Genomic DNA, 21,142 nt, shown 5'->3' with positions numbered 1-21,142 from the left:
ATTACAGAAATTAGAGAGGGCCAAAGCGGTTTCAGTTAAGTGATTTAAATGTGCTTTTCCTATTCGTTTAATGTACAACAATTTAGCAGTTAACGTGTATACTTCAGATAATCAACTTTCTTCATTATTGGAAATACACTTCAATAGATTTACTTTCACACGTGTTTTTATGTTTCACTTTTAGCTGTTTTTGTTTACTAAACAGATTTTACATTTAGGTGCTGTAAAATATTTACTAAAAAACTAATCCTTTTAGTTTTCACATTTTAGTCTTAAAATATAAACTTGTGTTGTCTCTCTACAACACCCGCCCTTTCCTCTGGAAAACTAGGAAAAAATACAAAAGATGCATGCCATTACCAGAAAAACAGCCAGGAAATTCTCCAGGAAAACAAACTGTTGTGTGTGTTCTCCAGAATATAGCCCATTTATTTAAGGAACCACACTGCTGCAAAGATCTGAGGAAGAGGGTCACTTAAAAAGGCACCTCTGAGTAGGGTGCAATGAAGGGTCAACCTAGGCAGAGATCAGAGGATAAGTAATTGAATAGAAGTTATTTAACTGGGGTCTGTAGGGGAATCTGCAGATGTCTAATGTTTTGCCTCATTTGAACAACTTCAGGGATGCAAGAAGACCAAATGAAATTTGCAAGCTGAGATCTTTTGTCACGTCAGCAGAGAGCGGCCACATGGGTGGGGAAATCCATACCGATTATGGGCATCCAACAAAACTGTTAAACTATACTCTCAGAGAGGGGCAACACAATATTTTTGGTAAGTTTTCTGGAAGAGTCAGCAGACTGGCTAGTCCATCAGGGAAAGATCTATGGCCTGTTATGGAGCTAGGGACTCAAACTAACAAACCACCAGGACACATTCTGATGACACAGCTGTGAATCTATCAGAGTTGGCCATCTGTTAAAGCTGTCCAGTCTTATCAGACCAAGCCCTCCTTTTCTGCTGATGCATGGATCTAAGGAACACTTATCTTGTGTTTGTCCAGCCTGCATTAAGGTCAGTATGAAGATATTTAAGAATGCAACCAATACTCCGTTTCTGGATGCAGGACTTTGAAAAAACAGAAACAAAAACAGTAACACAAGCAACTTAATATGATCATGTATTTGGGGTCTTAAAGGCATATCTTAGTTTGGGATGCACCAGCAGTTGTGTTGCGGGGGGAGGGTAATAATAGTGGCTTTATCATCTGAAATCAACAATGTGCACTTCAACTGCAACATAGTCATTTCAGATGGTAGTATGCTTACACCTGTTTTTACCTTCACCAATGTATAAAGTTGTACTGACGTCTGCAGTCCAGCATTCAGGGGTCAGTATAGCTTTCCCTAATGTAAGTCTTTCACTTTTAGTTGTGAGAAAAAAGTTCTGCTGCACCACTCGAAGTTAGGGCCACAACAAATGGGGTAGCCTACACTTCCACTCTTTCAGTCAGGCTACTCCCACAGCATCTGCACTTATGGACAAAAGAGTACAACTTGTGGACAAAAGTATGTAATTGTAGGTGTGCAACTGTATCTAAAGTCCACAGCAGAGGTCTTATTTCCAAAGTTCCCCAATTAAATTAAAACAACATGTAGCATGCTATGGAGATGGAATATCTCACACAGAAAGGAGATACTATATATTCCCACCACTCCGGTACTGCTCTAAAACCATTCCACCTTTTGTTTCCCTCTATATCTACTAAATTATCCTTTCTGTCGGCCTGCATCTGAGTGTTTATTTCAAAAGGAAAATAACAGCCTCACTCTGGTTAACATCCTTAAAATCTGCCTAAGCCTGATCTTGCACTTCAGAGTTCAGCAAGCTTAACACTTGGCCTCTCATCTACATTCAATCCCAATTCAAAAGCCTCAATATTATCTTACATACCTTGTTGAATCCTGAAAGTGCCCCACCCCAATTCCCTGTCACTGGTTCTCAGTGTGCCAGAAGCAGAAGTGAAAGCTCCGAATTGTGGTTGACAAAGTCCACCTTTAGTCATGACTCCACCACCTTACCTTGAATGTTACCCAATACTACACCCCCTTGCAATCCATGTGCCTTGACTCCCTTGCAACCTATGTCTTGACTCTACCACCTTACTTTGAATTTTATCTAACACTACACTCCATGCAACTCCCATCCATTCCAAATTAAAAAAAATAACTATTGTAGCCTTCCCCAAGTGACCTCAAACTACAGATCCTTTTATCTCGTGGCACCCTACCAAGAAAGCCAATTTACCCTACAAAATAGCGCCTATTAAACAGCAGTAAAAAACACAAACAATCCTGATGTCCAGAACCACAACACACAATGATTTACATATTTCTTATTAAGCACACAGCAATCCTACTCAACTCCAAGTGATGGAAAACAAAGTGGCATAGAAGACACCTTTTGAATATAGTAGACCACAAACACAATCTAGACTGGGATGTATAAGGCCTAATCTAACTGGTATTCGTTGAGGAATATCACAGTTTCCTACCCACTCAAACTTACCCACCTCTCTTCAATACTGATTTTCTGCGATTACCTTCTATGAAGCCCCTACATCATAACCTCCATAAAAGCAAGAAAGAAGCTGAGCAAATAAACAAACACACAAATACAAATGTTCCATGTAAAAGAAACTTACCTTTGCAAGGAAGACTCCGGCATCCATTACGGCCTTGATATGCCGCAACCAACCACAGTTCTCCAGGCCTGTTAGAAAGTCGCTCATTGAGGGGGACTTCTGCTCGCACACTAAAGAAATAGTGTAAAAAAACAAAAACAAAAAAAAACATCATGAAACCAGAACAGCACAACCAATGCAATCAATTCGAGTAGTTGGTTCTTGGTCCATGTTTTCCTTTTAAACTTGCTTTCTTTTTCAATCAACAGAAGTAGCAGCAGCCACCTACAACTGCGAATCACATCATAATGATAAATATTTCAACAAGCTCGCTCCCCAACCCCAATCAATCTTATGAGATTATTTCGGAGTAAAGTCAAGAATATCAATACTAGTATGATAGATGTACAGCATTAAGACCTTATGGACGCTGTATTTGTGGGCAGATATCCATCCTTCCCCATCTGCATAGACTACCCATTTTCTATAGTATGAGACAGTCAGACTTTTTCCTCTTCACCCATCAAGTCACAATAAGTTCAGTGAAAATGAGTTAAACATTAAATCAACACAACTCTAAAAAACACTTTTCCTCGCCCTTTGTCCTCTTCAAGAAAAAGCTGAAGACTTACCTTTTGATGGAAAACTTATGCCGAGAATTAAGCGTGTTGAGTGCTTATGTCAACTTAGGCACCCATCCTGTGCTGCCACAGCGGGACAGAGCATATGATGCTGTAGGTAATGCTATCCCATAACCCTGTGAAGGTCAGGCTATATAGAGAGTGGATTAAAGTGTTATGGCTAGGTGATCCGCCCAGACAGAAGCACTTTCACTCTTTACTGAACAAGTTACTTACCTTCGGTAATGCCTTATCTGGTGGAGGCTCTATCTAGTCACAGATTCCTTACCTTAAAATATTCTCCAGGTGTTAGACTGTATCTGGAAAATCTCGAGCAGTACCTTCACGTGCCAGAAGCCCACCAAACGACTCCACGTCGACTTCGGCCATGCTGGATTCAGTGTGCCTATATAGGCACCGACCCAGTGCGCTGACCTCAGTTTCTGTGTGACTGTTTCTGCACCAGAAGCACAGAGCCACAGCAAGGTGTTGTGACTAGTGTGCTAAAACTACATGGCAACAAGAACCTTGGTAGGCGGAAAAGTCAAGTTTGGAGAATGGGGAGGATGGGATGGATGGTAAGGAATCTGGGATGAGATAAAGTCTCTACTAGATAAGGATTTACCCAAGATAAGTAATGTATTCATCTGATAAAGTCTTTTAGCTTCAGATTCCTTACCTTAGGATAGATACCAAAGCAATCCCTCTGGGTGGTGGGCTTGCAAACTGACAAATGGTAAACTCCTGGAGGATTGAACGGGCAAAGTGCCCATCAAAGCAGACCTGATTGTCAAGGCAGCAGTGTTTAGTAAACCGTTGCAGTGATGCCCATGTAGGAGCTTGACAGATGTACAGGACAGGGACTTCATGAGCTAAGTAGTGGTCGCAGCTTAGGCTCCAGTAAAATGAACCCACAAGCCCTCAGGACGTTGCATCTTGGGCAGTGTGTAGAAAATCTTAATGCAGAGTATTATCCATACGGAGATGGTTTGCTTTTGCACTGCTTTCCTTTGCTTCAGATCAGTGAACCTGATGTTGTTTGATGCGATCAAGATAGAAGGATAATGCTCTTTTCAGGTTCAGACGGTGGGGTCTCTCGTTATCCGTGGACGGGTGTGGTGCAGCAAATAATGTCAGCAGTGTGATGCTTCAGCCGACATGGAAAGGTGACTCCACCTTCGGTAAGAAACAGGCATGAGTGAGGATAACCAGGTTATCTGGGAAGAAGCTGGTGAATGGAGATTGAACAGACAGAGCCTGTGACTCGCTGAGCCTCCTAGCCAATGTGATGGCCACCAAGAAAACTGTCTTAAGAGTCAAGATCAAGAGTCGGTTCGGACAACTATGCATGGGTTTGAAGGGGAACATATCTGGTAGGTCCAAACAAAATAAAGGTCCCACTGTAACACAAGGAAGGGATTAGGAGGAAACGTGTTGAGGACCCTTCAAGAAACCTGTCACAACAGGTGGTTTGAAAATGGAGGTTGATTGGACAACCGCAATAAAGCTAATATGGCCAAAAAGTCATCCTTAATTGTGCCCAGAGCAAGGTCTTGTCGTGCTACAGAGAGAACAAACAATAAAATTTCAGACAAGAGTGCATATAGTGGGTCAATATGTTTCTCAGTGTACTATGTCAGAAACGTGTCCCAACGACACGGATATAAAGTCTTTGTTAATGGACGACTGGCTGCCAAGATGATGCCAGAGACCTTGAGAGGGAGGTCGAATTCCTTCAACCAGTGATGCTCAATCGCCACGCATGAAGGTGGGGAGTGCACAAGGTTGGGTGCAGAACCCTGCCGTTTCTGCAACAGGAGATCCACCCAAAGGGGCAGCCTGATAGGAGGACAAATGCTCAGAAGTTCTGCAGGCCTAAACAAATCATGAAAATGTTACTAGACCTGCAGGTCGAGTAGCTTGAATAATCTACTCGACTTAACTGTAATGTACTTGACCCAGAAACTGGTTTTAAATTGGGTGGTCCTAGGCAAATATTGTATTTTGAGTGTCGCCTTTTTCTTCATTTTCACATGAGTGCACCTTCCAATATGTGAGTTCAGCATTTCTACTGTAAAAAAAAAACCTCTTATGTTTGATTAGATACACTAAACATTTGCTTCAGGTATAACAAATCTAGCCCACATACAGGGTACACAAGATCCATGCATGGCTTGCCTCTTAATTTACTAATAGCTTTGCCATCAGGACAGAAGTGTTTCTCAGTTTATGTTTAAACACTTGTTTTAAATAACTATAATACTAAAGCAGGTAGTGCACTGTCATTTACAGACAGTAAATTTCCAAGAAATGTACAAAAACCTGCCCACTAAATTGCAGCTTTACTGATAAATCTATATAGAGTATTAACAATAATCTGTGAAAAATGGGTTTCAGAAAAAAATTATCATTTGCACATCACCAAATAAAGTGTTCCGATTTTTTTATTTTTCCATCACACAGAAGAACAAAAAATGGTCTTTCACAGGTACTGAAATATATTTTCAAATGTTGTAAAGTTGACTTAGTTATATAATTGTTGTGTGTTAGGAAAAACCTGATACCAAAAGCCTTTCATTTCACATAACTCAGACAGTTTACCTTACAAAATTCTGGAACTCTGCAGTCACAAGGAAAAGTATTTGCATTGTGTAGGAAGTTGGCTCTGTATGTGCTATTTCAAAGTAAGGAATAGCATGCACAGAGTCCAAGGGTTCCCCTTAGAGGTAAAATAGTGGTAAAAATAGATAATACTAATGCTCTATTTTGTGGTAGTGTGGTCGAGCAGTAGGCTTATCCAAGGAGTAGTGTTAAGCATTTGTTGTACATACACATAGACAATAAATGAGGTACACACACTCAGAGACAAATCCAGCCAATAGGTTTTGTTATAGAAAAATATATTTTCTTAGTTTATTTTAAGAACCACAGGTTCAAATTCTACATGTAATATCTCATTTGAAAGGTATTGCAGGTAAGTACTTTAGGAACTTCAAATCATAAAAATTGCATGTATACTTTTCAAGTTATTGACAAATAGCTGTTTTAAAAGTGGACACTTAGTGCAATTTTCACAGTTCCTAGGGGAGGTAAGTTTTGGTTAGTTTTACCAGGTAAGTAAGACACTTACAGGGTTCAGTTCTTGGTCCAAGGTAGCCCACCGTTGGGGGTTCAGAGCAACCCCAAAGTCACCACACCAGCAGCTCAGGGCCGGTCAGGTGCAGAGTTCAAAGTGGTGCCCAAAACACATAGGCTAGAATGGAGAGAAGGGGGTGCCCCGGTTCCGGTCTGCTTGCAGGTAAGTACCCGCGTCTTCGGAGGGCAGACCAGGGGGGTTTTGTAGGGCACCGGGGGGGACACAAGCCCACACAGAAATTTCACCCTCAGCAGCGCGGGGGCGGCCGGGTGCAGTGTAGAAACAAGCGTCGGGTTTGTAATGGAAGTCAATGGGAGATCTCGGGATCTCTTCAGCGCTGCAGGCAGGCAAGGGGGGGATTCCTCGGGGAAACCTCCACTTGGGTAAGGGAGAGGGACTCCTGGGGGTCACTCCTCCAGTGAAAGTCCGGTCCTTCAGGTCCTGGGGGCTGCGGGTGCAGGGTCTCTCCCAGGTGTCGGGACTTAGGATTCAAAGAGTCGCGGTCAGGGGAAGCCTCGGGATTCCCTCTGCAGGCGGCGCTGTGGGGGCTCAGGGGGGACAGGTTTTTGTACTCACAGTCTTAGAGTAGTCCTGGGGTCCCTCCTGAGGTGTTGGATCGCCACCAGCCGAGTCGGGGTCGCCGGGTGCAGTGTTGCAAGTCTCACGCTTCTTGCGGGGAGCTTGCAGGGTTCTTTAAAGCTGCTGGAAACAAAGTTGCAGCTTTTCTTGGAGCAGGTCCGCTGTCCTCGGGAGTTTCTTGTCTTTTCGAAGCAGGGGCAGTCCTCAGAGGATGTCGAGGTCGCTGGTCCCTTTGGAAGGCGTCGCTGGAGCAGGATCTTTGGAAGGCAGGAGACAGGCCGGTGAGTTTCTGGAGCCAAGGCAGTTGTCGTCTTCTGGTCTTCCTCTGCAGGGGTTTTTCAGCTAGGCAGTCCTTCTTCTTGTAGTTGCAGGAATCTAATTTTCTAGGGTTCAGGGTAGCCCTTAAATACTAAATTTAAGGGCGTGTTTAGGTCTGGGGGGTTAGTAGCCAATGGCTACTAGCCCTGAGGGTGGGTACACCCTCTTTGTGCCTCCTCCCAAGGGGAGGGGGTCACAAGCCTAACCCTATTGGGGGAATCCTCCATCTGCAAGATGGAGGATTTCTAAAAGTTAGAGTCACTTCAGCTCAGGACACCCTAGGGGCTGTCCTGACTGGCCAGTGACTCCTCCTTGTTGCTTTCTTTGTTCCCTCCAGCCTTGCCGCCAAAAGTGGGGGCCGTGGCCGGAGGGGGCGGGCAACTCCACTAAGCTGGAGTGCCCTGCTGGGCTGTGACAAAGGGGTGAGCCTTTGAGGCTCACCGCCAGGTGTCACAGCTCCTGCCTGGGGGAGGTGTTAGCATCTCCACCCAGTGCAGGCTTTGTTACTGGCCTCAGAGTGACAAAGGCACTCTCCCCATGGGGCCAGCAACATGTCTCTAGTGTGGCAGGCTGCTGGAACCAGTCAGCCTACACAGATAGTTGGTTAAGTTTCAGGGGGCACCTCTAAGGTGCCCTCTGGGGTGTATTTTACAATAAAATGTACACTGGCATCAGTGTGCATTTATTGTGCTGAGAAGTTTGATACCAAACTTCCCAGTTTTCAGTGTAGCCATTATGGTGTTGTGGAGTTCGTGTAAAACAGACTCCCAGACCATATACTCTTATGGCTACCCTGCACTTACAATGTCTAAGGTTTTGTTTAGACACTGTAGGGGCACAGTGCTCATGCACTGGTACCCTCACCTATGGTATAGTGCACCCTGCCTTAGGGCTGTAAGGCCTGCTAGAGGGGTGTCTTACCTATACTGCATAGGCAGTGAGAGGCTGGCATGGCACCCTGAGGGGAGTGCCATGTCGACTTACTCATTTTGTTCTCACTAGCACACACAGGCTTGTAAGCAGTGTGTCTGTGCTGAGTGATGGGTCTCTAGGGTGGCATAAGACATACTGCAGCCCTTAGAGACCTTCCTTGGCATCAGGGCCCTTGGTACTAGAAGTACCAGTTACAAGGGACTTATCTGAATGCCAGGGTGTGCCAATTGTGGATACAATGGTACATTTTAGGTGAAGGAACACTGGTGCTGGGGCCTGGTTAGCAGGGTCCCAGCACTCTTCTCAGTCAAGTCAGCATCAGTATCAGGCAAAAAGTGGGGGGTAACTGCAACAGGGAGCCATTTCTTTACACATTGCAAGAAGACAAACTGACTTTTGTCCTCTGTCACTGACCACAGAGCAAATGTGACAAGAATAAGATTTAAAGGCATCTTAATTGCTGATTCAGTTTCTGACTGAACAGAACACCTCTTCTTTGTCCACTCATGCCAGAAGGGTCGAGCAGAATCTAAAAATAGCTCAACCTCATAAAATAAAATTCGCCATAGCGAGTGGTCGAGTAGATTTTTCGAGCCCTGTTCTGGATACCATACCCTCCTCACCCAATCAGCGTGCCACTAGGATAACTTGGGCCCAGTCTGCTCTGATCTTCTTCAGAACTTGGGGAAGGCGAGGTATCAGCTGGAAGGGTTTTAGGAGGCCCCTAATTCCATTCTAGTTGGAAGGAGTCTCTGAGTGAGAGCTGCTTTAGGAACTCCAGCGAGCAGAAGTGTTGACATTCTCAGCAGTGGCAAATAGATCTAGGCAATGTTCTTCCCAGTCCTTAAAGAGACATTAAGCCATCTCTGAATGCAGCGATCACTGGTGTTCCTTGAGGTATCGACAGCTAAGTATTCCCAACCCAGCCTTTAGAGATTCCGTCAGGTGCTGCACGACCAAGAAAATGTCTTGATGTTCCATTCATGTACAAGGCACAGAGCCTCCTGACAGAGCCCATGAACCCCGAACTTGCACGTTCTGCTTGTTGCAATACCACATGGCGGTGATGTTGGCTGTGAACACCTGGATTAGCCTCCCTTTGATTGAGGGCAGGAATTCTAAGGGAATCACCCTTTGTTCCAGAAAATTCATATGGAGCTGAGGTCTCTAATCTCCATCTCTTCCAAATGGCTTCCCCATCCCAGAAACAATGCATCGGTCACCACTGTCAGCTCTGGGAGGATAGGGAAGATGGGTCTGCCACTGACCCAATCACGGATCAGCAGCCACCCCTGCATATCTTCTGTAGGCTCCTCTGATATCTGAACATGATCTGAAATACTTTTGTGCTGTGTCCACTGGAATTTCAGATCCCACTGCACTGTCAGCATGTGTCACCAGGCATGTTTCATTAGCAGGATGGAGGAGGCCATCAGGCACAGCAGCCTAAGAGCCAGTGTTGCTGAGATCTGAGACCAAGGCTGAGACGTCAGGATCAGAGCCAGAATTTAAGGACTCTCATCTCCAATGGGTACACACACACCTACACCATGTCCACAATGGCTCTGATGAAAGAGCATCTGTGAAGGAGTTGGGTGTGACTAGGGCACATTGATAGTGAACCCCAGGCAAATGCAACTTCCTGGCATTGAAAAACTTTATCCTTCGGACACCTTTGTCAAACAGGCTGCAAAGACTGAAATTCACTTACACTCACTGCAGAAGTAAATTCAACAAGACAGCTTGAAAGCAAACCAGGAGAAAGGGTGGCCTTCTTAGGAACGCCAATGCTCATATTTAATCTCAATACAAGACTATCTGTAACAATTCAGAAGTAATACAGGAAAGAAATAACACAACATGAAAAAAACTTAAAAAAAATATTCCTCTTGTTCAGGAAAAAGATATGGCTTTGATTTAGCTATGCGCATGCAACAATGAAAAACAAATTAACTCTACTGGACAAGACATCCAAACTTTCTCTCACTCCAACAGAAAACATCTGTTTAGAAACTATAGGTATATAGTTAAAATATTAATAGCTTATTTGAACCTTTAAAATGCATTCACACAGAAACATTCCTTGCTCCAATAGTCTGCTGTGGATTCAACTAACCATGAATTCAAAACTGACAAATGTGCATACAGGGATGTGGAATTCCTAACGCCCGACGCCCTCAACATATTGTTTGGGGTCAAGGGCAACAAGTTTTCATGTTAATTTTGTCCTTCGGACAAGTAGGTCCAACCTCCTGCAGCATAAACCCTTTGGCTGCCAGTTTACAGAGAAGGGAATGATCTCCGGTTGAGGTGATATGTGTGTCCATATGTTACTGCTGTTCGAACTTGTATTTATGGTTCATTGAAAAGCCTTCACTTCATTAGGGTGAGCGATATAAATAAATGTTTTAAGGCCACACTGCACTGCTGACAGTGGTTACAGTAAAAAGAAGAAAAAAAAAGTGCACATATTTGAAAAGTCTAACAATATGAGGCTCCCAGAATGCTCTCTGATTAGATACAAATGTTTGCAGAAACTTGAAAGCAAGAGCGGTGATTCCTTGCTTTCAAAATAAAATGTTCAGAAAAAAATACAAGAAGGAAAAAAACGTTTTGCTACTATGAAACTCTAAGTGCTATTTATTTCAAAGGTCATTTAGTAAAATGTGTTGATTCTTGCTAATATTTCCCAAAAATATTCCTAATGGAAAATCAGTTTAACCTTTTTCAACAAGATTATGGAAATCATGAAAATAAACAAGCACTGGCAAAGCCAACCGATCTGACATTTTTTGTGAGTCTTTTGGTTTTCCCAATGTGTGTCTTGATTTGACATGACTTTTGGAACACTTTATTGTTGTGGGAGCTGCCAGGCCCTCACCATTGTAACAAACACTGACAAAAAGAGACAAAAATAAAAAAAGGTTTTGCTCTCAAAAAGAACACATTGTCACTAGTGGCGAAACAAAGGCCCTGCAGCCCCCCTCCAGGGGGCGCCCTGAGCACAGCACCTGACCTGAGTGAGTCATGTTCTTTGCAAGGGGGGCCCCTCCAGTTTTGTTATGCCACTGTCTGCCACAGTAGCTCCTGGCACTGAAAAAACTACTTTGTGTGCCAATATGCTCCTTGTGGAAGAGCAGAATGCTATCACTCACAGAAAAGCCACCCGATAGAGAGTGAAATAGAAGTTCAATAAAAACAAAATGTCTTTGTTAACGCCAGACCTAATTAAGGACACAATTCTTAAAGAAAGTCACAAAAGTGCACCCGTGTCTTTAAATTAGTGGCTTTCATGAATTCACCAGGACTTACAGAAGTAGACAAGGAAATCGTACTCCTAGAAAATATTTGTGAATTTTATTTTAGAATGAGCAAATATGCATGTGTAGAGATTGATCATGTGAAAATCTGTTGAGCGTTTACAAGTTCACTTTCCCTCCAACCACTTTTTTCCAACCCTGGAAGCACTTGGACTTCTCCCCTTGTCAGGAGTAAATTTCCAACCTTTATGGGAAAAGATTAGAGAAGAGCTGGTGAAAATCCTTAAAACATATAAGTTAGCAGGCTTGCAGACTCAAAGGCATTTCAGCCCTGGAACTATTGCTTACTGCTTTGTCCAGCCCCAGTATGTAGATCTGTGCAAAGGTGGCAAAATAAGGAAATTGCTATAGTAGGGCTTGAAATTGCAAGTATTCAAGCCCTACTATAGTAGTAGCCCTAGCATAATCAGAGAAGCTACTATCAGAGTTCTTCCATAATGAGATTGCTGCCATAATTTGTGGCTGCACTACATGGCACCAAAGGGTCAAGTAGATTTTTTTTACAGGACAGGTAGATTTAAGAGGCAACCTGCCTCACGGACAAGCAGATATTTTATTAAATTCCACACCCCTGAGGAAGAAAGACTCCTCTACTAAGTAAAGATCTTAACATGAAGACTAAAATAGAGTTAGGAAAAAACAATAAGCAGCCTAGAGTTTAAAATACGTTGTGCCATAAATGGGCAGAGTGAGGCCCTCTCACAGGCCTTACTGTCTGAACCTTCGGATCAATTTTACTCATGAAGCCAGGAAAATGGAATGCACATCACAAGGTCTACTGCTCTAGGACAAAAAGGATCACATAGGAATGTCTCACATCCCCATTCTGCAAGGATGGAAGAGAATTAATTGGTGTGAAAGAATATGGCGATAAGCCTAAGAAAGGGATGGGCATCAGGTATCAGCAACATTTACTAGAATGGGTTTACTGCAGAGATGTTGTTTATTATAACCACAACGCCCTGAAGTTTCATTCTTGATCACGCATTAAACACTACTCGAAGGCACGACGCAAACAGTCCCAAAAAAGTAATCAATGAACTAGCGAGGTGCAGCTCCAGCGAGCATCCAAAAGTATAGAAAACCCTCTATTGGGAACATTTATCCTTGCTAATGTGTCCATAAAACACCTTTTGTAATCCAGAACTTTTCTGGTTCAGAATGAAAGAAAATGCATATAACTGAGTGCTGTCCACGGTTATCCTTGCTAGCTAGAAATTAAAAAAGGTGCTTTATATCTGGAAGGCATTGGCACCCCATGAATCATGACGTGAACAGTACCAATGCTGGACAAGTTGCAAACACAGTGAAAAGCTTGCTGATGCCAAATAAAACTAAGCTGATAAACGGCAGGCCAAACTAGAAACCAGTGGTATTTAAAAAGAAAAACCTTGTGGAAATACAATTATCTCACGAAACAAATACACATTTAGTAGCATTCTATTACAAAGGTAAAAGGTAATTTTTGTAGTACAACTTTTGACCATCCAGCACCAGCAGGACCATCATCCTTAGAGCAACAAGTTCTAGCTTCTACCAAGCTTTTGCATGCTTCAACTTTGGCACATAAAATTTTTAGTTCTGTCAGTAGAAGGGTGTTCTTTGCTCGGATAACAGGAGGTGGTCCAAAAGACAGAATGTTCACTGGATACCCGGCCTTTGCATGATCGATCATATCTTCTGAGTTGACCTAGACTGAATGTCTATGAAAGCGCTATGAAAGTCAATCTATTCATTTTGTCAGTGCCTTGAAACTGCACTGTGGAAGGAGTCAGTATCATATCCTATGTCTCATGAAAGGAAAACATGTATGTCACCTTGGCAAAACCTACCGCTTATAGGTTTTATTTCTCAGATGGAACTGCTGCCTTTCGCACATCATGCCTTACCATATGCAACATAGCACATTAGAACATGTTGAAAATGGAGTCTCAATTTCTCCATAACATTTTATTAACTTTAAATAGCTTTCTTTTTCAGCAAAAAAACTGAACTTTTCAATTAATTTTGGGAGCATGCCCACACTTGTAGAACATTTTAGAAAACTAATAGCAGCAGGAGATCCCATAGCTTTATGGGGCTGAAAAGGGGTGATGGCAAAATCATCTAGGATATCAAGAACTGTTTATATCTTGAGCAAAGCACTTTCTATACAACTTTAAAACACAGACGTCTGGTCTACTAACTAATAGAAAAACATAATCATCCAATTGCCATTTTCTGTACCAACACACTGAATATTGTCAGAAAAATTATGATCGGGAACACCTCAAAATAAGGATTAAGTTATGATGATCGGGCTGGGGTGAGAAAACCAGGTTCATTCATTTTAGAACAAGACGTTACGATGCAAATCAATGGTGACCACTCCTACTAAACATGTTTTTATTACTTAGGGCTAATCTGTCACATCTAACATATTTGACCTGTAGGCCTACTTGTTTCTAGTGTGCAAAAATATTTTTTATGCTTAAGCTAGGAACACTACTACGAAAAGGGCAATCTGCCTTACTATAATTCATATGTTCAAGAGTGACAAAAAACATAAGCATGCTATTTCCATACTCATTGCGTCAAATAAAATAATACTGATATTGTCTGGACGTTTATTAAGATAGCTTTAAGGACTTCCCGCCCATATGTTATATCGAAACAGCCCCCATCAACTGGCAGATATTAATGTTTTTTAACACCAGGTTTGAAATTTACGAAAAGTAACATGCTCCTTTCTATCTACTCAACTTTACTACCTTTTCTCAGATATATCATATGAATTTTGCCATTCAGATCATAGTGGCTGCAAATTCTCTGCAATAACTGATTCTTCATGCTTCAGTTAGTTAACAAGCGCAGTAACGTCCGGGAGTTACTGAATATGCGACAATCAACTTCTCTCCTGTGTATTCGAAATTCAGTCCTTTCTCATGTACAAAATGAGAACAAAATAAATTAAAGCAGCATCACTATTAACATGCAATATTTTTTCAGTTTCTATTGTGGTTGAAATGCTATTTCTACTTCTACAATAAGACTCACTCTTACTCAATTCCCAATCATCACCAACACTATTAACAGGTACTATTGTCACATTTCTCAAATGAGAGCAAATTTTACACTTCATTCAAGGCCTGTTTGTATACTGCACATAGGTTTTCGATCCATCTGAATCTTATGGAGTGTGTATGATCTCAAACAATGAACTGTATTTATTTTATGTTAAAACCTTTGTCCAACAATTGCTTCAAAATAGGCATTTTAGTGTTGTGTATAAATATATATATATTTTTACATAGGCTGTGGTAGCTTGGACACAATTTGTATTGTCACATGTTGCAAGGTTTTTCAGAAGAATTTATTTTATTTTTTTGCCAGTGTACAGAATTAAATTTTAGATTCCTTTCAAACTATGTTTACAGTTCAAAGAGCATATACATGGAAATGTACCCTTCTACATGGTTTGCAGTAAGCAGTCTTTATTGTATTTCATAACCCTGGCAAGAAAGCAATGTTTTTTGAAGAAATAATACTTTCCAATCATCACCATTCTCTATTGATTACCATTTTTCAAAATCATACATTTTGTTTTGGAGCTTTGTGTAAAGTAGTTCATAACACAATATATTGTGAACTCCCTTGGTTAAGGTTAGCAACACATTAGATCTTTCACCAGTAGGGTGCTGACTTTGGGATACTTTTTCAGCATCTCATTATTATAAGCTCTCTTTTTGAAATTTTGTGCAGATCTCCAAATGTAAATATCTTTTCAAATGCAAAGGATGAAAGTTAAGGAAATGTAGATAAGTAAAAGCATTTTTCGAAGAATGATATAACAAGTATCAAATAGAAAGCTTTGGTTTAAGTCCACATAACCCCAGCATAAAGGTGAAACCCTAGGAAACATTATACTAAGGGCAGAGATCAAATGGTTTGAAAAGTTAGATGGAATATACCCACAGGGGTTAAATGTGGTACATAACTTGATGTGAGAAATATGAAAATTATAGCGGTTATTAGTGTTTGCAATGACTGCTACTATACTTATGTATAGGGTTTGAGTAACAATGAGAAGTATCATATGAACAAATGTTTAAACTATCAGCGAAAATGAAAAACATGATATTGCCCTTCAACTTTATTTTGATTTTGTCACATATTTTGTTAAACATGTTCCTGAAAAAGGTGTCAATTTAGACAATGAACTGTATTTTGAATTTATCTTGAGAGAGGAGGCAATTTGCCTATTTTAGAATTTCATCCTCCAATTGGCCCTGCTGGGTGAGAGCAGTGGTTGGTTGAAATGACAATTGTTTATTTGCTGTGCTGCATGCTATTTTTTCATTAAACATGTTTGACTAGAAGGCTTCCAATGGTGCTGTGTTTTAATTTTAACACTGGGACAACTCCTAGGCATTACTCGCTTGGGAAGCAAGGCTTATATATTACTTTGAAACACTCTCCTTTCCAAGAGAATCCGGAAATGGAGGATACACTAGACATCTGCATATATTACTAGGAGAGACTTGGTTGCAACAGCTGTAAATACCAGGCTATAAACTTGTGTACAGGAATGGAAATTCGACTATGATCTGTTACAATGGGCCATTTTTGGAATGCAGATGTATTTAACATTCATTTGTACGAGTTTTCTTCAATTTATGTGGAAAAAAATGTGGCATTGAATTGCTCCCTTCTCTCTCAGATCTGCCACAGAGGATGGTCTCTTTGACCGAAACGCATTAGGCATGGAAAAAGATTATTGAAAATGGATGGATAATGGAAATCATCTGAAATATTCATAGAATGACATTGTTTGCAATTGAAATTTAAGTGCAGCTAGCAGGAATACATAAAATAATCCAATTTCTCCATAGGAAAAATGAGGTGATTGTATATCACAGGAGCTGGACGGGCACAGCACGAGAAGAAGTACACTGTGGACTGATTATGAATTACAGAGATGGACAGAAACCCTTTATGACCAACAATGATTTAGACTACAAACCTTACCATGAAATACAATTTAAAGCCAAGATATTTTGAGTGTGGGACATTTAACCTTTCTAATGTGTATGAGATGACCACGCACCTTTTCTGATCGTACAACCTAGAACAAGCTAAGAGCACACAAAGATGAATATTCAGGATGCATGTTATTCTTTTTAACCCCAGACCAAAATATATTATCCCGGTAGATCTTAAACACGATCCTCCTCAGGGAGATCCCCCACAGAATTCACTTTGAGAGGCCCAAAAGAATCCTCCTGGGGGATCTCCTCAATAAGAACGTTTTTATTACCACAAAATCATAACACCAGAGAACCCTGAACTTTTGATTATAGGCCAAATGGGATGTGTGCTAATGAGAATTAGACTAAAATGGAAACAGCACTGTGTGCAGCCAAGGAGGATATGTAAGCGTACAAGTTATCATATCTTATGGACCAATAGTGTATAAGGTACTTAAGAGCCTTCAAACACTAAACCAGGAGAAGCAGGTGCGAGGGTAGATTGGAGATGGTCACATAGCTTCAAAATGTCAGTCCTTGCAGAATGAAGTTGGACTTAATCAACCGGCTTCAAAGAATAGGAGCACAAATCACTGAGAGGTGCGATGTAAAGAAGTAGTGACGCAATATCAGTCAAAGGTGGAAGGGTTAAAGGTTATTTTAGGTATACAATTCTCGGAGAATACAGCCCTGATCGGACTGATGATTAGCAGACATGCAGAGAAATATTTTCATGATGAGGTCTAAAATGTTACTTATCAGTCAATACCTAGGATAGATGACCACAAAAGTACCACTAAAATCTCAGGTTTAAAAATCATCTAGTCTTAAAAATGCCAGTCTTGAATCATGAAGATCAACGGCTAACTATTGTGTGAGCGAAGATGTACAAGATTTAGTCATCTCTTTTTAAGGCGTACAAAGCTGAGATGTGAAAAAAAGGTTACAAGTGTGTTAAAGATATTCAATTGGACTAAACAGATTTTACTAAATTTATTAGGCTAACCATAATCAAGTCAACTGTAGGTAAAGGAACGTACAAAATGGGTAAATTAAATAATAATTGGAACAGAAAAAAACCAGCCATAACAACATGGTGAGACAAGTACAGATTTGACAGACCCAGCCAACTCCAAGAGTCAGATCATACCATCTATTAATATATTTTTTTTCTTACACTTCAGATGAAGGAAAGTTTCTACAATGAAGGTAAATTTAATAGTGAGAACCTATATTCATCATACAGTAAAAGGCATTTACTATAATTATTTGCTTTGATGTCAATTTATGCCTAGCAGTACTATTGTACCCCGCACAAAAAAAAGAACACTGGTGCACGCTAGCAAAAACTGTGCACTACTATTGTAGGACATGCATACATATGTACCTCCTTTAACAAGCTGTACCCTACCTGCATTAAAAGAACTATGTGGACATTTTCATGCAAAGAGTACAAAAAAGCATTTTTCTAGTAAATAATCACCAACCACCCAACCACCACCCCCAACCACGACTGCACCACCACCCAACCACCACCACACCTATTAACTAACCAACCATCACCACCCACCACACCTATCAACCAACCATCACCACCCACCCACCACACCTATCAACCAACCATCACCACCCACCCACCACACCTATCAACCAACCATCACCACCCACCCACCACCACACCTATCAACCAACCAACCTCCACCACCCACCCACTACCACACCTATCAACCAACCAACCTCCACCACCCACCCACCACCACACCTATCAACCAACCAACCTCCAGCACCCACCCACCCACCACCACACCTATCAACCAACCAACCAACCTCCACCACCCACCCACCCACCACCACACCTATCAACCAACCAACCTCCACCACCCACCCACCCACCCACCCACCACCACACCTATCAACCAACCAACCTCCACCACCCACCCACCCACCACCACCACACCTATCAACCAACCAACCTCCACCACCCACCCACCACCACCACACCTATCAACCAACCAACCTCCACCCACCCACCACCACACCTATCAACCAACCAACCTCCACCACCCACCCACCACCACACCTATCACCCAACCAACCGACCCACCAGTGACCCACCAGTGACCGACCACCAGCAGCACCAGCAGCACCAGCGAACGACCACCACCAGCAACCCACCACCACCACCAGCGACCGACCGACCACCACCACCAGCGACCGACCGACCACCACCACCACCAGCGACCGACCGACCACCACCACCACCAGCGACCGACCGACCACCACCACCACCAGCGACCGACCGACCACCACCACCACCAGCGACCGACCGACCACCACCACCACCAGCGACCGACCGACCACCACCACCAGCGACCGACCGACCACCACCACCAGCGACCGACCGACCACCACCACCACCACCAGCGACCGACCGACCGACCGACCACCACCACCACCACCACCACCAGCGACCGACCGACCACCACCACCACCACCAGCGACCGACCGACCACCACCACCAGCGACCGACCGACCATCACCACCAGCGACCGACCGACCATCACCACCAGCGACCGACCGACCATCACCACCAGCGACCGACCGACCATCACCACCAGCGACCGACCGACCATCACCACCAGCGACCGACCGACCAACCACCAGCGACCGACCAACCACCAGCGACCGACCACCACCAGCGACCGACCGACCACCACCAGCGACCGACCGACCACCACCAGCGACCGACCGACCACCACCAGCGACCGACCGACCACCACCAGCGACCGACCGACCACCACCAGCGACCGACCGACCACCACCAGCGACCGACCGACCACCACCAGCGACCGACCGACCACCACCAGCGACCGACCATCACCACCAGCGACCGACCGACCATCAGTGACTGACCAACCAACCACAAACACCAGCAACCGACCTACCACCACCACCACCAGCGACCGACCTACCACCACAAACACCAGCGACCGACCAACCACACCACCAGCGACCGACCGACCACACCACCAGCGACCGACCGACCACACCACCAGCGACCGACCGACCACACCACCAGCGACCGACCGACCACACCACCAGCGACCGACCGACCACACCACCAGCGACCGACCGACCACACCACCAGCGACCGACCGACCACACCACCAGCGACCGACCGACCACACCACCAGCGACCGACCGACCACACCACCAGCGACCGACCGACCACACCACCAGCGACCGACCGACCACACCACCAGCGACCGACCGACCACACCACCAGCGACCGACCGACCACACCACCAGCGACCGACCGACCATCAGTGACTGACCAACCAACCACAAACACCAGCAACCGACCTACCACCACCACCACCAGCGACCGACCTACCACCACAAACACCAGCGACCGACCAACCACACCACCAGCGACCGACCGACCACACCACCAGCGACCGACCGACCACACCACCAGCGACCGACCGACCACACCACCAGCGACCGACCGACCACACCACCAGCGACCGACCGACCACACCACCAGCGACCGACCGACCACACCACCAGCGACCGACCGACCACACCACCAGCGACCGACCGACCACACCACCAGCGACCGACCGACCACACCACCAGCGACCGACCGACCATCAGTGACTGACCAACCAACCACAAACACCAGCAACCGACCAACCAACCACAAACACCAGCAACCGACCAACCAACCACAAACACCAGCAACCGACCTACCACCACCAGCGACCGACCTACCACCACAAACACCAGCGACCGACCAACCACACCACCAGCGACCGACCAACCACACCACCAGCGACCGACCAACCACACCACCAGCGACCGACCAACCACACCACCAGCGACCGACCAACCACACCACCAGCGACCGACCAACCACACCACCAGCGACCGACCAACCACACCACCAGCGACCGACCAACCACACCACCAGCGACCGACCAACCACACCACCAGCGACCGACCAACCACACCACCAGCGACCGACCAACCACACCACCAGCGACCGACCAACCACACCACCAGCGACCGACCAACCACACCACCAGCGACCGACCAACCACACCACCAGCGACCGACCAACCACACCACCAGCGACCGACCAACCACACCACCAGCGACCGACCAACCACACCACCAGCGACCGACCAACCACACCACCAGCGACCGACCAACCACACCACCAGCGACCGACCAACCACACCACCAGCGACCGGCCAACCACCACCACCAGCGACCGGCCAACCACCACCACCAGCGACTGGCCAACCACCACCATCAGCGACCGGCCAACCACCACCACCAGCGACCGGCCAACCACCACCAGCGACCGGCCAACCACCAGCGACCGGCCAACCACCACCACCAGCGACCGGCCAACCACCAGCGACCGGCCAACCACCACCACCGACCAACCGACCACCACCACCGACCAACCGACCACCACCACCACCACCACCACCAGCGACCAACCGACCACCACCACCAGCGACCAACCGACCACCACCAACAGCGACTGACCTACCACCACCACCAACAGCGACTGACCTACCACCACCACCACCAGCG

General features: G+C 44.7%; 1 protein-coding gene across 2 annotated transcripts in view; it reads right to left on the bottom strand.

Moving 5' to 3' along the window:
• MTMR8 (myotubularin related protein 8) overlaps positions 1-21,142 on the bottom strand; it is a 226,249-nt gene that overhangs the window by 67,875 nt on the left and 137,232 nt on the right. For both annotated transcript variants that reach the window (XM_069210536.1, XM_069210544.1), the window contains exon 8: positions 2,644-2,753. In XM_069210536.1, the coding sequence (XP_069066637.1) occupies positions 2,644-2,753 (110 nt within the window). The remainder of the gene's footprint in view (positions 1-2,643; positions 2,754-21,142) is intronic.

Source organism: Pleurodeles waltl, chromosome 2_1 (assembly GCF_031143425.1).
Source record: "Pleurodeles waltl isolate 20211129_DDA chromosome 2_1, aPleWal1.hap1.20221129, whole genome shotgun sequence".
Taxonomy (NCBI): Eukaryota; Metazoa; Chordata; class Amphibia; order Caudata; family Salamandridae; genus Pleurodeles; species Pleurodeles waltl.
The sequence above is the reverse complement of the archived record's forward strand: the minus strand, read 5'-3'. Positions and strand labels throughout refer to the sequence as shown.